Source organism: Taudactylus pleione, unplaced genomic scaffold, assembly GCF_031769625.1.
Source record: "Taudactylus pleione unplaced genomic scaffold, aTauple2 ptg000256l, whole genome shotgun sequence".
NCBI lineage: Eukaryota > Metazoa > Chordata > Amphibia > Anura > Myobatrachidae > Taudactylus > Taudactylus pleione.
Window position 1 is genome coordinate 18,886,642 of NW_028284658.1, and position 13,916 is coordinate 18,900,557.

A 13,916-nucleotide genomic window follows, 5' to 3' on the forward strand; every position below is an offset into this window, starting at 1 on the left:
TGGGACTTTTTGAAGGTGAATGCCCATGTCAGTGTCCTTCATCTTAAATAGGAGCCATAATGAATCCAATCAATCTCAAATTGGTGGCCATAGATAGCCAATCAAAGTGTCCTCTACGGATTGTCCATTTATCAGCACATGATATCTAGCATAAAATTGGTATATATAAAGAAATGTGTATATATATATATATATATATATATAAATAAATCAATAATACTTTAATAATATTATATAGATACAAAAAACCAATAATCTATACATGAAAAAATATATCATATATTTAAAACAAATATTGAATACTAGTTGGTAGACGCAATAACCTACGTATTAAATAAAACAACATATAATACAGATTCTAATATGTGCATTAATTAAATAAAAACGACAGTGAATATATATACACACATATAGATGTGCATTAAACATACCCACATAAACATCCATACTCATACATACAAACATACATACATACATACATATACAAGCATACGAGGACCCTAAAATCATACCCACAAATAACCCATAAACACACATACTCACATACCTACACCTACATACATACCCATACACACACACACATATATAGATGCACAGAAAAGACAATAAAATTATATATATAGGTATTAAAAAATGGCCTATAGCCTAAACACCAAAGCAAGGGCAGAGATGGACGAACAAACATCGTCCATAATATTATATAGTAAGGGATCAGTTCTCAATACGCTAAACCTTGTTATTAACAATAGAACCCACAGAGCTAGATGAGAGGCTAAATAGTACTTTTTAAATTTGGAAAATACAAGTTACCACTCAAGAATATCTCTGTAAAATATGTAATATAACTGTAGGGCATTTCTTAATCCAAACAAAGGATGAAGTATTTAATAGCAGTGGGAGACTGAATGACCCCCTGTGGGTGAGTATATTATGAGTATGACTGCGTATGGGTGGGTGGGTATCTGCTTATGGGTGAGTATATTATGAGTATGACTGTGTATGAGTGGGAATAAGGTAAGTTGGTAGGATATGTGAAATTAAAAATGACAGAGGCCAGATTACAATTAAAACCACTTTAATGATCAAATGCTAATGTGTCCTTTGGAATTTTCTTAAATGTTCAAGTCTAGCTGAGCACTAGATCCTACTAAAACTAGTGCATTAAAGGCCAATAACAAAAATAGAATATCTTTATTCACACAGCACTGCACAACATAAACATGTAGCAAATTTGTGAACAAATGTCAGGGTGTTCGTCACGCTAAAAATTACACTTCAAAATGCAATCTCATCGGCTGAGTGGCACTCTTTTCTCTTCTACCCACATGGCATGTGGGTAGACTGAATGTCTCCTGGCTTTTGGTCAGTACGCACACTAGCAAAGTCTGCAAAGACTTCATGATAATCTTGCAACAGAACATTTGCCACCCTGTGACCAGTCTAACTGAAGCTGTAACAGTATATCAGCACTGTCCAGGAGAGAGATACTCCTCAGCAGAGACAGATTTGTCACTAGGCTACCAAGGTGCCCGTCTCGTTCCAAGGTGCCCGCCTAGGGCCCGTCTTGTTCCAATTAAAATTTTCACATATTTTTGTAAAAAATAAGTGTCAGGGCTATTCATCAAGTTCCAAAAAAGCATTTTTTGGGGAACTTGATGGTGTTACTGAACGCCACTTTTGGCCCAGACTCACCGAAAGAAGACAGGTGAGCCGAGCTAAGGAGAAGCGCCGGTGGGAAGGAGGGGGCTAGATGAAATCCATGGGGGGGGGTTCCGGATTGTACACCTGTGGGAGGGGGAGGGAGGGCAGTGAAGTCCACAGCCTGTCTTGCAGTGAAAAGTTTCTCACTTCCGAAACACTGCTTTGTTGAAACAGCAGTTTTTCGGAAGTGATAGTTGAGGGCAGGAGGTATGATGAATGCCTCCTAAACTATGTTTGAACTCGCAGCAAGTTCAAACCATAATAGGCCCCTCAGTCTGGTGATGTTAGTGTTTGCCATGTCAAAAAAAGCTCCTGAGATCCGACACTTTGGAAATCAGATCATTTTTTATAGCCTGAAGCATTTAGGTCAGTCACAATTCACAAAATTCTAAGACAATTTTGTCAAGGTCAAATGTAATGATTTCATGGACCTGGCATGGGTCACTTATCTCTTCTGCATAAGCTTGTTTGCCAGCAAAGAGTCTGATATAGCTGAAAAAAATGTTGCTGACGATTCTTTTAGGCATTATCAAGTTTTTATTAAGCTGACCCTAGAGATTTGGGAACACATCATCAATTTGATGCACCTTGGGACTGATTCTGAGCCAGACGGATCTCTTTATTCAGATGCAAATAGCGAGTTTTAGCATATAGCACATGCACATGAGCGGATTTACACATTGTTGTGCATCTCTGTCCGATTCTAAGTTGGACAGACCTGGGCCGGATCTGAAATGGACGTTACAGGGTGGGAACTGGGTGGCGACAATGTAATTGCACTGAACTGTTGTGCCGTGTGTCAGTGCCATGGGAGTGCCGTGGGTGTGTAGCTAGAGTTCCGTGCTATTCTAAGTCTCTCAGGGGCAGGTGCAAGTGCTGATACTAATGATGACAGCTTCGGCTGTTGACAGAAAAACAGTGGGCGGAGCATCTTCCCACGTGAGGCGGCACAAGTCCTCGCATTAGCCCTATGGAAACTCGCATTAGCATTAGGTAGTCAATCAGGTTTTTACAGCCACTTTGCCCCTATATGTCTGGAGAATAATCAATTGATTTGTTTTTACAAAGAAGAAATTTCTGGGATTATTAGGCATATTTATTGTTAATTACAATTTTGTGCTATAATTTTATTTATAACTCATTAATCAGCTCAGCACAAAAGGTTCATTAAATAGTACTGTATGGTCTTATACCTAGAAAAATTTGATAAACAGTATACCTTTCCTCTAGAGGGAATAGTATCAAGTAATAAATGATTAGCAAACTTATTGTATAATGTCTATGAGGTATTATTATTTCAGTGAAGGTGAGGCATCTCATGGGCGCAGGTGGACAGGACATAGCACTAAATATTTTCCAGACATGTGATAATTGATTACTTTCTAATTTATTCACCTTCTAAGTAACGATCTGAGGAAGCGGACTGTGACCCACAAAACGCATCATGCAATTATAGAGACTATTCACTGATATAGAGTACATGAAGTGTCAATTACTTTTTCATTGGGGAAATAAATAAAAAATCATTAAATAATAAACTTATTTATATTTCATAATAATTACTTATTGATATTTCTGGTCCACCTGCACCCACACCTCATCTTTGCTATTTCTACCCTAAGGAGATACTGGATTCCCATTTCACTGAGGCTGCAACCTTTACCGGTAACCTCTATATTAAGCAGTGGTGCAGACAGCACATCTGCAATGTTACTCCGCGTTTGCTTTACAAAATGGATCATCATATTCCGAACATGATGGTATACTCTGTGGAACAGTGAAATCAGCATGAATAGGAGTATTCTAAACAATTTTGAAGACCATATGAACAAAATTTTGTTATCTCATCAATCAGTCAAAGTAGTATGTTTACTCTCCCCTCTCCCTACCCTAACCCTCCCTTAGTGGTGCCTAACCCTAACCTCCCCGTTAGTGCCTAAACCTAACCCCCTTCCGCACCCTAATCCTAACCCTCCTGGGGGGGTGCCTAACCCTAACCCCCCCTTTCCAAGCCCTAACCCTCCATGGGGGGGTGTCTAGCCCTAAGTCCCCCCTGGGGTCCCTAAAGCTAACCCTCCCTCCCCGCAGCTACACGCTGTGACACCTAGCTTTCCTTCATTCGGTAAACCGGGTGTTGAGATTTAGTAGTGGGGCTAATGATAGGCGTCGGGATTTCGACGCCTATCTTTAGTCCCATTTCGGGATGTGGGTGTCAGGATATCAGCGGGCGGGATAGCACCTGCCGGTATCCTGACTACATCCCATTTACACAACCAAGAAAACAAAAAACATGCTGAGAAGAAGTAATCAAAACTATTCAAGGTCTCGCATAGGGCCTTATTCAGAGCCGCTCGTGAGCACACAGCGCTCGCAAGCGGCTCGATGTTTGGCCACTGCGCATGTGCCATGTCCAACGTGCGCATGCGGTGAGCCCCGCCGAGCGACTGAACTTCAGTTGCTACGGGGCTCGCTACAAGATGGGGTGGCTGTCGATGGTGAGTGACAGCTCGCCCCGTTTTTTAGGCGGGTAGGGTGGGTGGCTGCACAAACGCCTGGTGTTTGTGGAAGGACCTACTGACATCACTACTGATGTCAGTAGTGGACTTCCTGCTCTATTAGAGCAGGGAGTCCACTCGGGCTTGCGGCAGCCGAGACCCTATCCCAGGGTCTCGTCGCAAGCCCGATGGTCGCGATAATCTTGACGGTCTCCAGCACGCTCGCACAACCTGTGGATGGACACCCACAGCTTTGCGAGTGCCATGGAGATAAAAAAAACAAAAAAAAACGCCCACAGACCCTGCGAGCTGCCTGCAGCAGTGAGCGCGGGTCTGAATCAGGGCCATAATCTGGTGAGTTACAAAACAATAAATGACATGCTTCAAAAGGTTTATAAGTAAAACTCAAAAATGATGTTCAATAGGCCCAAACAGAATAGCCTGAGCTTCATCAAAGTCAAAATGTAGGTATTGTCCTGAGAATCACAGCTTTAAAATGCTAAGACATCGAAGCCAAATCACTGAAGTTCAGCTAGTATACAGTACGTATTGTGTCAACATTTGGTGATGGGTTTCTCCTGGTCCATCTACAGTAGATATTTGCATTTCTTATAGCAGAATGGAAACGGATTATCTTTTTCTCCACAGCAAAGGCATGGGCTTAACTTTGGGAAATGGAACTTCTCCTGCACAAATAATGTTGTAGAGCTTATTTGCAAAGGATATCCTGAAAATATTGTGGTTTGTACTAGGAAAGAGTACAGTGGAATCAGTAGAAGGGAAATTTTCATTCCAGTCATCTTTTACTAAGTCCATTTTAATGATTAGATGCTTGGCTCTTTTTAAAGTATCTGGAAGCATGTAATCATTGTGTCTTTCAAAAATGTAGAAAGCCCCACAACGAATTACCTATAAAGGGTAGAGTTGTCCCATTGAAAGCCAAAAGACCAGCATTACAATTCTGGACATTTTGCAGCAAACCTCCCTCCTTTCCTCTCTTAAAGTGTGCAGAAGATCCTCTGTGGTTGCTGGCCTGTTCATCATTCAGTCTGCTAAAGGTCCTGATCCTGTTGGGGTAATCCCAATTTGAGTGACTGCCCTGCTCAGTCAGGATTTTGTCCCCAATGTTCTGCTTGTGAAGTGAGAGCTGTGTGCATCTAACAGAAATGCACACAGCTTTACCCATGTATTACTCATGCATTACATGGGAAGTAGATGGAGAGTAGTCTCATACTAACTAAAAAGATACCAAGCACTGAGCCAGAAGGAAAGAAGAATCACTTAGGTGAGGTGATTGTGGCAAATACTCTTCTTTCTTATGTTCTGCTGACAGCTGGCCACATCCCCTCAAATGACTGGCTCCCTTCACTGGGCAACTACCATTGCATTCTCCTGGTGAACCCTTCATGCTCCAGTCCGACACAATTATCATTGAACTTCCTCTATATCTGCGAAGACACTTATTTTCAGTATCCAAAAGTAATGAGTGCTGGATTCTGTGAGGGCTTCAAGTACAAAGGAAGTCCTGTATCTGTGTTTATCTCTTTAGTAGTGGTCCTATGTTTCTCTGTACTAATTCATTGAAAACACCAAATATCGCTACAAATTAATATCTCTACTATCCTCACTAATTGCAATATAGTAATGTAAATTACTGCTGAAATGTACTATTCTACGGGTGCTGGGAAAGAGGTTCTGAGTAAGCCCTGTCCTGGCAAACTGATAGCTCTATGGACCCACGCAACCGTTTTGAAAAGTAAATAATATACCGTACCTTGTTTTTTCTCATTTGAACATAGTGATGTAAAGGTATCCAGGGAGGCTTATTGTCAATTTGAGATTTGGCTGTAAAATAAATAAAATATTAAAAGTACATAAATACTTCTATACATACAGTAAAAGGTTGTTATATCTTGAAAAAGTTGTAGAGTAATACATGTACATTGGTTTTCTACATAGTTGAATATCATACAGCTACCACTTTTGGACTTGTGACATCACATGTATGTCTAGTGGGTGATTAGTTTGGTGGGTGACAATAGATGGCATAACATGGAATACTGCAGTAAAAGGGTTTTTTGGTATCTTTTGCAGATTTCTTTGGTGACAATACCAGTCACAATACTGGAAGTACAGATCACAAATAAATAAGTACAGCAGAATAATTGATTGCAAACCAATAAACCTCTCAATACACATTATTATCTCAATAAACTATCCTATTTTTTATAACCTAACATTTTAAATATATTTCATATTTATTTATTTTCATCTTAACTTCCGACGAGCGTTACTTTTATAATTGTCATATTTGATTTAAATAAACTCTTAGTGTCACAGGGACTTGTAGAGTGCCAAAGCTTTGTCAAGCCAAAGAAATGTATTGCACTTACTTATCTCTGCCAGCTACATTTATCAACGTATTCTCAGAATTGATGCCAAACTAATCATCATCTGACCCCTTTGATTCATTAAGTCTAATAAAGTAACTATAAAGATGAACATGTAAAGATTGTTTAACACAAAAGAGCAAAACACATATTTTGTTTTAATATAAAATCATGCAATCTTCCCTTGTGTCTTGTACCAATGAATCTGATATTACCTCTAAGCGGCTACGTAGTATGATGCTATTCTTCTTATATATGTTTCTGAATGCAATCTTGAGGTGTCTGTTTTTATGTGTTTATTATACACCTGTGTATTTGTACTGTTATACTTGTCCGTTGCGACATATGTGTTCATAATTCAATAAAAATATAATTCAAAAAAATGTTCTATTCAACAAAACATTTGTTCTCTTTAAAATGTATTTGTAAACAACACTCACTGATACGCAGAAAATTTCAAAAAAGAAACTAGGATGCTGCTAAAAATGAACTGCCGCCACTACTAAATTATAGAGTATAGTATGTAATCCAACAGATGCATTTGCCCCAAAGGTAAATCATATGCTCGTTTTGGGCATCCTAAATTACCAGGAATATGGTTTGGATTTAATTAAATTGCTTGCATCTTTTTACAAAGCTTAGACTTGGGGATGTGACTGTGCTCTGGAATCACATTCTGTGAAGGTTTTATAATCCAAGTCGGAATAAGAAATTTTAATGAGCTGTGAACACGCTGTAAATAAAACATACTGTAGCTTTGTGTAAAATGTTTTGTGCAAAGAATAGAATTTAACTTGTAGCATTGGTTTAGTCAAATGGAGATCCCACCTTCAGGGATAATACATTTCCAGTGGAAGCAGTCTACCATAGCATGCACAATAATATGTATATTTACCCAGACTTTTTTTTTAAAGAGCAGTGTAAATGCTCAATTGCATTGCCCTTAACCACACAGTTCTACGGCATATATGGCGTAATTTATAAACAGCAGCAAAAGCTTGTTTGTGTGGAGTTTGGGTTGCCAACCCTTGACAAATTTTTTATGACAAATTAAAAGATTATTCACTGACGGTCATAATGTTTTTCTAAATTGTGTAATACAGAATGAACAGAAATAAATAAATGAGAATACCACTACTAATAATAATAAAAGCAAAATTGAAATTGAATATGTTGCTGAGTAATGTGAGTAAGATTCTTCATGATCACAAAAAGGGCACTCCATAGTGCAAATTCAGCTTTGGATGACTGTGTGTCTGGATTTGCAGAAATATGCCAGAGTGATAGGTTTGTGAAGCAAAGTGACCACATTTGTGGAGTAGCAGCAGGGCTGTGTTAACCCATGGCCGGGCCCCCAGGCTTTCAGGTATTTCAGGCTTCCCCCAGCACTTCAATCTTTCATCCTACTAAAGCTGACAGCCTAATCCTGGTATGGTAGAGGTACTAGACCATAATACATAGCTCTATATACATTTGAGGGTCTCCTGAAGAATTCTGTTCACATTTTTTTTTATTTTTATTGCGCGAGTAGAACTATTCAGGAAATCACATTTTGGGGTATAATTGTACAATATTGTAATATTTGGAAATTAAATTGTTATTATTTATTAAAAAAATATATAAGTTATGGATAATTACTTTAATATAAGAGACAATTTGTTTCACTAATATGGAAGCAGTTAATTATCTTATTAATAGAGGTTATATAGTAGAATAAATTAATTGCAATTTATGTGGGGTTAAATATGAAAAAAATAAAAGAATACAAAATAGTAGGTGAAACAAAATTCTTATATAGTTGTTCTATTAGGACATGTAGAAGTTCTACATCAATTATACAAAACGAAATTGATAAATCAATTAATATTGAACTATGAGAATTAATATTGTTCTTGTACTTCTATTTGATAATTTCTTGTATTAATGAAATATAACATTTAACAATGTACAGTGAAAGGACATTTACTGATTACAAATTATGTATTGAGAAGGTATAGTGAGTTTTAAAATTCTTTTTACGATGAGTTCATACGATTTCTTTTTACGATGAGTTCATACAATAAAATTATTTTTACGATGAGTTCAAAAAAACAACATTCAATTAAAAACATTCCTCTCATAATTCGATTAACAAACTAATCAATAACAGGACTGAAATTGATTTTCCTAAGCACACACGATTCCATGTTTATCAGAGCATCAGCTGACTATGAGTGTGCTTTGCGACTTTTACCTGCAGGACCCCTAGGCTTTAGCTTATTCAGCCTTATGAATAATTTAATAACATGGCCCTTAATAGCAGTAGTTTGCACAGCTAGACTGAAGGAGGTAGGTGCAACTGGTTTGGATGAGGCACACTTAATTTTGTGAAGCAGTGTAGAAACTAGATTTCATTTCTAAGCTGACGTTACAGGGCTGGTGCCACCTTTAGGCAGATTTAGGTAACTGCCTAACGGCGCCCACCACTGGAGGGCGCCGCTGGGTTCATTGAACTAAAAAATGTAAGGATGCCTCAAAAGAGACATCCTTCTTTTACATTCCACTAGCAGTGCCCACGGGTCTAACCAGCCACAGCCACCGCTGTCACCTCACCCAATACATGACCTGGAGACTGAGTCACTGGTCTGGCACTGCAACTGGGAGATCACCCCGTCGCTCCCGCCCGGGCAGTCAGCGGCGCAGCCAGCACTGACATGAGCGTTGTCACTGCTGTATACAAGTGTGGACACCCGCCCCCTGGCCTGCTCTGCGCTCTCTTTCCTTAATGCCTAGGAGCAGGGCTGCTGGGGCTGAGCTGAGAACAATATTTACACGTTATTCAACTTGCCTGACAGCCTGAGCCAGTGCTGGTAAGTGTGTAGTCAGTGTAATTATATGTACACAATCACACAAGACCACCAGTAGACTGTACCAGTAGAGGGTTCTGCTGGTATATGCTGAAAAATAGTAAAAAAAATATATATATACTGTAGCAGGCAAATTTACTATCACCGAGGACAGGGAGGCATGGGAGGAGGAAATGTTCTTTGGAGGGACCCTAAATGTTGTTCCCAAAGTTTTTTAAAAATGGTAGTGATGTCTTATGTAGATGGCTGGGGGAAAACAGGGGAGATAGGATGAATATTTGCCTAGGGCAGCCAGAAAACTTGCACCGGCCCCAGAGCCGTAACTAGACTTTTTGGTGCCCTGTGCCAGAGAGAGCATTGGTGCCCTCCCCCCATTTTTTAAAAAGGGACATAAGATAGTGCACCTGAAAATGGGCCCCTCATGGGGAAGGACCAGGGAAGAGACAGGGGAGGCCAGGAGATGATGGGGATATAAGAAGAGGAAGCTACAAGTGAGAATGATAATAAACAGGAAAATGTACAGGCCCAAACAGCTCCCCCTGCCCTGCGGTGCCCTGTGCCATGGCACTGGTTGCACTACCCTAGTTACGGCTCTGCATTAATATAATGATAGAACACACTTTATACATACTTTGTAATAAAAAGCTATATACACACATTAAAGTGACACATATAATAGAGACCATACTGTTGTCTCCTCACTGTCTGTATGCATTCTGTTGGCACTTTTATTTATTTATATGATTGTCATGTACATACAGTAATGTTGTGGAAACCTGTTGTACAAACATACAGAGCCTATATGCATTTCTTATGAAAATTAAAATCTTTTTTATTAAAATTGTAGCTTTCTCTTTAATACCTGCAAAACTTGTGTGGCGCGTACACATAGTTATTTTTACTATGTGACCTGGACATGGCAGAAAGTTGTTTTTCCATATGAAAAGAAACTTGGTTTATTGCAATTAAAATGTGTGTTGCACATATGGTACTTAAGGTGAAAATCAGTTAATAATTATGCTGGGCACAAACTGTCATCCTGTTACACGCCAAGAAAAGAGTTGGGATCACGGTCTGATCGCTGGTCAAATTGGATGATAACAAGCCATTTGATACGAGTGGCCAGATCATTTCTGTTATAATTGGGGATTGTGCAATTGGACGTTGACCACACTTGAGACTAGCAATGGTCATATTCTGACCTCATATAATAACATACTAATATAACATAACATGATAATAATCCAACCCAACTAATTTTCATTGGATTATTGTGAATTGGCCTTGTTTGTGGGATTTAGGTTGTGATAATACTGCAATGTGAATGGTCATCTTTAGATCTATGTCTCACACATGAAAAGAATATAATCAACTGATTGACATAATTACTCAGTATTTTTATTTATTGTTGCTTTGCCTTATGACACTGTTGAGTGTAGACAGGGCTCCTTTGTTACACGTCTCTTACACTAGTTGTTTATCACTCAATGCTGGGTAACATTTGGTTTATCCTTGGTGTTGAACTAAGGAGTGTCAGAAAAAATAAGGTTTTGGAATGAGTATGAATTCTGATATGTCAAAGAGAAAAATTTAAATTGTGGAGATTATGTAAAAATTCGAATGGGTATAACTGTGTACATGGCTGAGTGGATAGGTGACAAATGAGAGGGGGATATAGAATGGGTGGTGGTGGTAGAGTAACAGGGTTAGATACTGTTGCAGAGCAGTGGGGAGAGTTAAAGGGAAAATATGAAGGTGAGGAGATTTAGGAAGGAGGGTGAGAAGCAGGACAGATAATATGGTGTAGATTGTGATAAACCACCAAAGATGCAAAGTCTCAGTCCCCACTATTAAATCAAATCCACTACTCAGCCAATGAGCATAGGCAGTACTTGGAAAAGGCATTGGGGGGGCTGGGACACTTAAGAAAAGGGTCCCCCTATGATCTAAAACAGTGATGTGCAGTGCTCTGCAAGCAGTGTCTGACTATACAGAAGCGAGGCTGAGCTGTTGCTGCCTCATCTGTTATCTCCCTGGGAGTTCCACAAAGCTGGTGAGTGTTAACTATAAAAATGATTACAATAAACAAAGATTATAAGTTATAAATATCTTATTTGTATTATTATATTCATTTTTATATCAAATCTCAGGAGTATGACAGAGGAGGCACTGCCTACCCTGACTGCACATTCCTGATCTAAAATCAAGAGCATAGTCATAGCTCACGAAAGAGAGAAAGAGATAGAGTTACTAGTAGTCGTTAAATACACTACTGTTACTGCATGTCTTTGTGACAGAAACAGACATTTTGTTTCAATGCCGACAGGAAGGGTGAGCAGTCCCCGACAAGAATAGGAGTATCTGGTACAGAAACTGTCTGGTAACTTAAAGCCAAGGGTACATTGTGTACAAAGAATATGAACCAGGTGGCATTCCTAGTTCTAAACCGCACTCCAACTCCTTTGTTCTCCATTCTCCCTGGACATGCACATACACACATACAAAGTACATTAATAAAAATATAAATAAATACCTGTCTTTGTTACATAACTGAAGTCAGTCTAATGGGCTGGGTTAGTTCTCCAAACTGGGCCAGATTACAAAGGCTGGTATCAGTAACAGCATACTAGGACACTAGTACGATCCCTTCACTCACACTCAGCCAGGTAATTAGCAGGGAACAAACAGTTATCCTAAATGAAATGAAAGTGACACATGCAGAGGGTCACACATGCAGGCATAAAAGCAAGGAGTCACAGATGCAGAGTCACACACATGCAGACTAACATGCATACAGTAACAGATGCAGAGTCACACATGCAGACTAACATGCATACAGTAACAGATGCAGAGTCACAGATGCAGAGGGTCACACATGCAGACTAACATGCATACAGTAACAGATGCAGAGTCACACACATGCAGACTAACATGCATACAGTAACAGATGCAGAGTCACAGATGCAGAGGGTCACACATGCAGACTAAAATGCATACAGTAACAGATGCAGAGTCACAGATGCAGAGGGTCACACATGCAGACTAACATGCATACGGTAACAGATGTAGAGTCACAGATGCAGAGGGTCACACATGCAGACTAACATGCATACGGTAACAGATGCAGAGTCACAGATGCAGAGGGTCACACATGCAGACTAACATGCATACAGTAACAGATGCAGAGTCACAGCTGCAGAGGGTCACACATGCAGACTAACATGCATACGGTAACAGATGCAGAGTCACAGATGCAGAGGGTCACACATGCAGACTAACATGCATACGGTAACAGATGCAGAGTCACACATACACACAGTGTCTGAGACACTCACACACACTCGGCCTCCCTCAATCCTTACAGAGTAGTTATCACCCTTCTCTCTCGCATTGTGCCTGCAGTGGTCAGAGAAGAACTGCACAATGTTTTATTTAGCAGCACCCCCTTTTTGGAGCACAACCCCTCACTCTCCACTTTTGAAAGGCCAGAACAGTCCAGTACTGCAGTTGTAATTAATGTTACGCGGAAAGGAAGGGGGTTGAGTTAGTGTGGCCCAGGTAGGGCCGGTTCTAGGGGTGTTCGACCAGTGTGGTCGAACAGGGGCGCCACCCATAGGGGGCGCACCCCTCCCCAACATCCTGATTTCAGCGGGACAGTACTGTCCTGCTGTTCCACCCATGGGCTGAAGTGGCCCGCGGGTGGTCAAATCGGCAGTGCCGGACCCCGGAGTCTGAATGGATGCTGCACGCATGCGCTCGGCATCCACTCAGTGACGGGAGAGGGCTGGGGGAAGCCCAGCTAGTGAGGCTCCCCCCCAGCCTGACATTGTTTGGAGGCGTGGCCTATGTTAATTATGCCATGCCCCCATTTTCAGTCGCGCGCAGCGCATCTATGGGCGCTCTAGACAGAGCCAGCACAGGGTGCTCCGACCCCTGGAGCCGGCCCTGGGCCCAGGGCCCCTTAATCCAGCTCTGAGCCTAGGGACCTTCAGGAAGCCCCCATTTTGTTCACAAAAATTGTATTCTTTTATGGCCAGTAACTTTTAAGAACCACCTACTGAGGGTGGTGAAATGTGTTTAAAGTGAATAATTTAGTATTTACTTACTTAATATATTTTCCATTGTATCTGATTTTCCATTGTATCTGCTTGGCACACTAATGCCCTGATTCAGACCCGCTCGCAGGTCTGAAGGGCGTTTTTTTTTTTTAGTCCGGCCTTCTGGCCGCTCGCTAAGCTGTGGGTGACCACCCACAGCTTTTGCGAGCGGCCTGGTGATGGTAGCGACCATCGGGCTTGCGACGAGACCCTTGTGGTAGGGTCTCGTCTGCCGCAAGCTCCAGTGAGTTTCCGGCTCTAATAGAGCCGGAAGCTCACTACTGACATCACTGGTGATGTCAATAGGGCGGCCCTCAAACGGCAGACGTTCCTTCAGGAACGCCTCCATTTGACCAGCCACCCCCCCTCCCCGCCTACAAAACGAGC

The 13,916-nt window shown here is 40.7% G+C and overlaps 1 protein-coding gene across 3 annotated transcripts in view; it reads right to left on the reverse strand.

Moving 5' to 3' along the window:
• Nucleotides 1-13,916, reverse strand: part of CFAP97D1 (CFAP97 domain containing 1) — an 84,231-nt gene that overhangs the window by 37,079 nt on the left and 33,236 nt on the right. For all 3 annotated transcript variants that reach the window (XM_088480713.1, XM_088480712.1, XM_088480711.1), the window contains exon 2: nucleotides 5,971-6,041. In XM_088480713.1, the coding sequence (XP_088336839.1) occupies nucleotides 5,971-6,041 (71 nt within the window). The remainder of the gene's footprint in view (nucleotides 1-5,970; nucleotides 6,042-13,916) is intronic.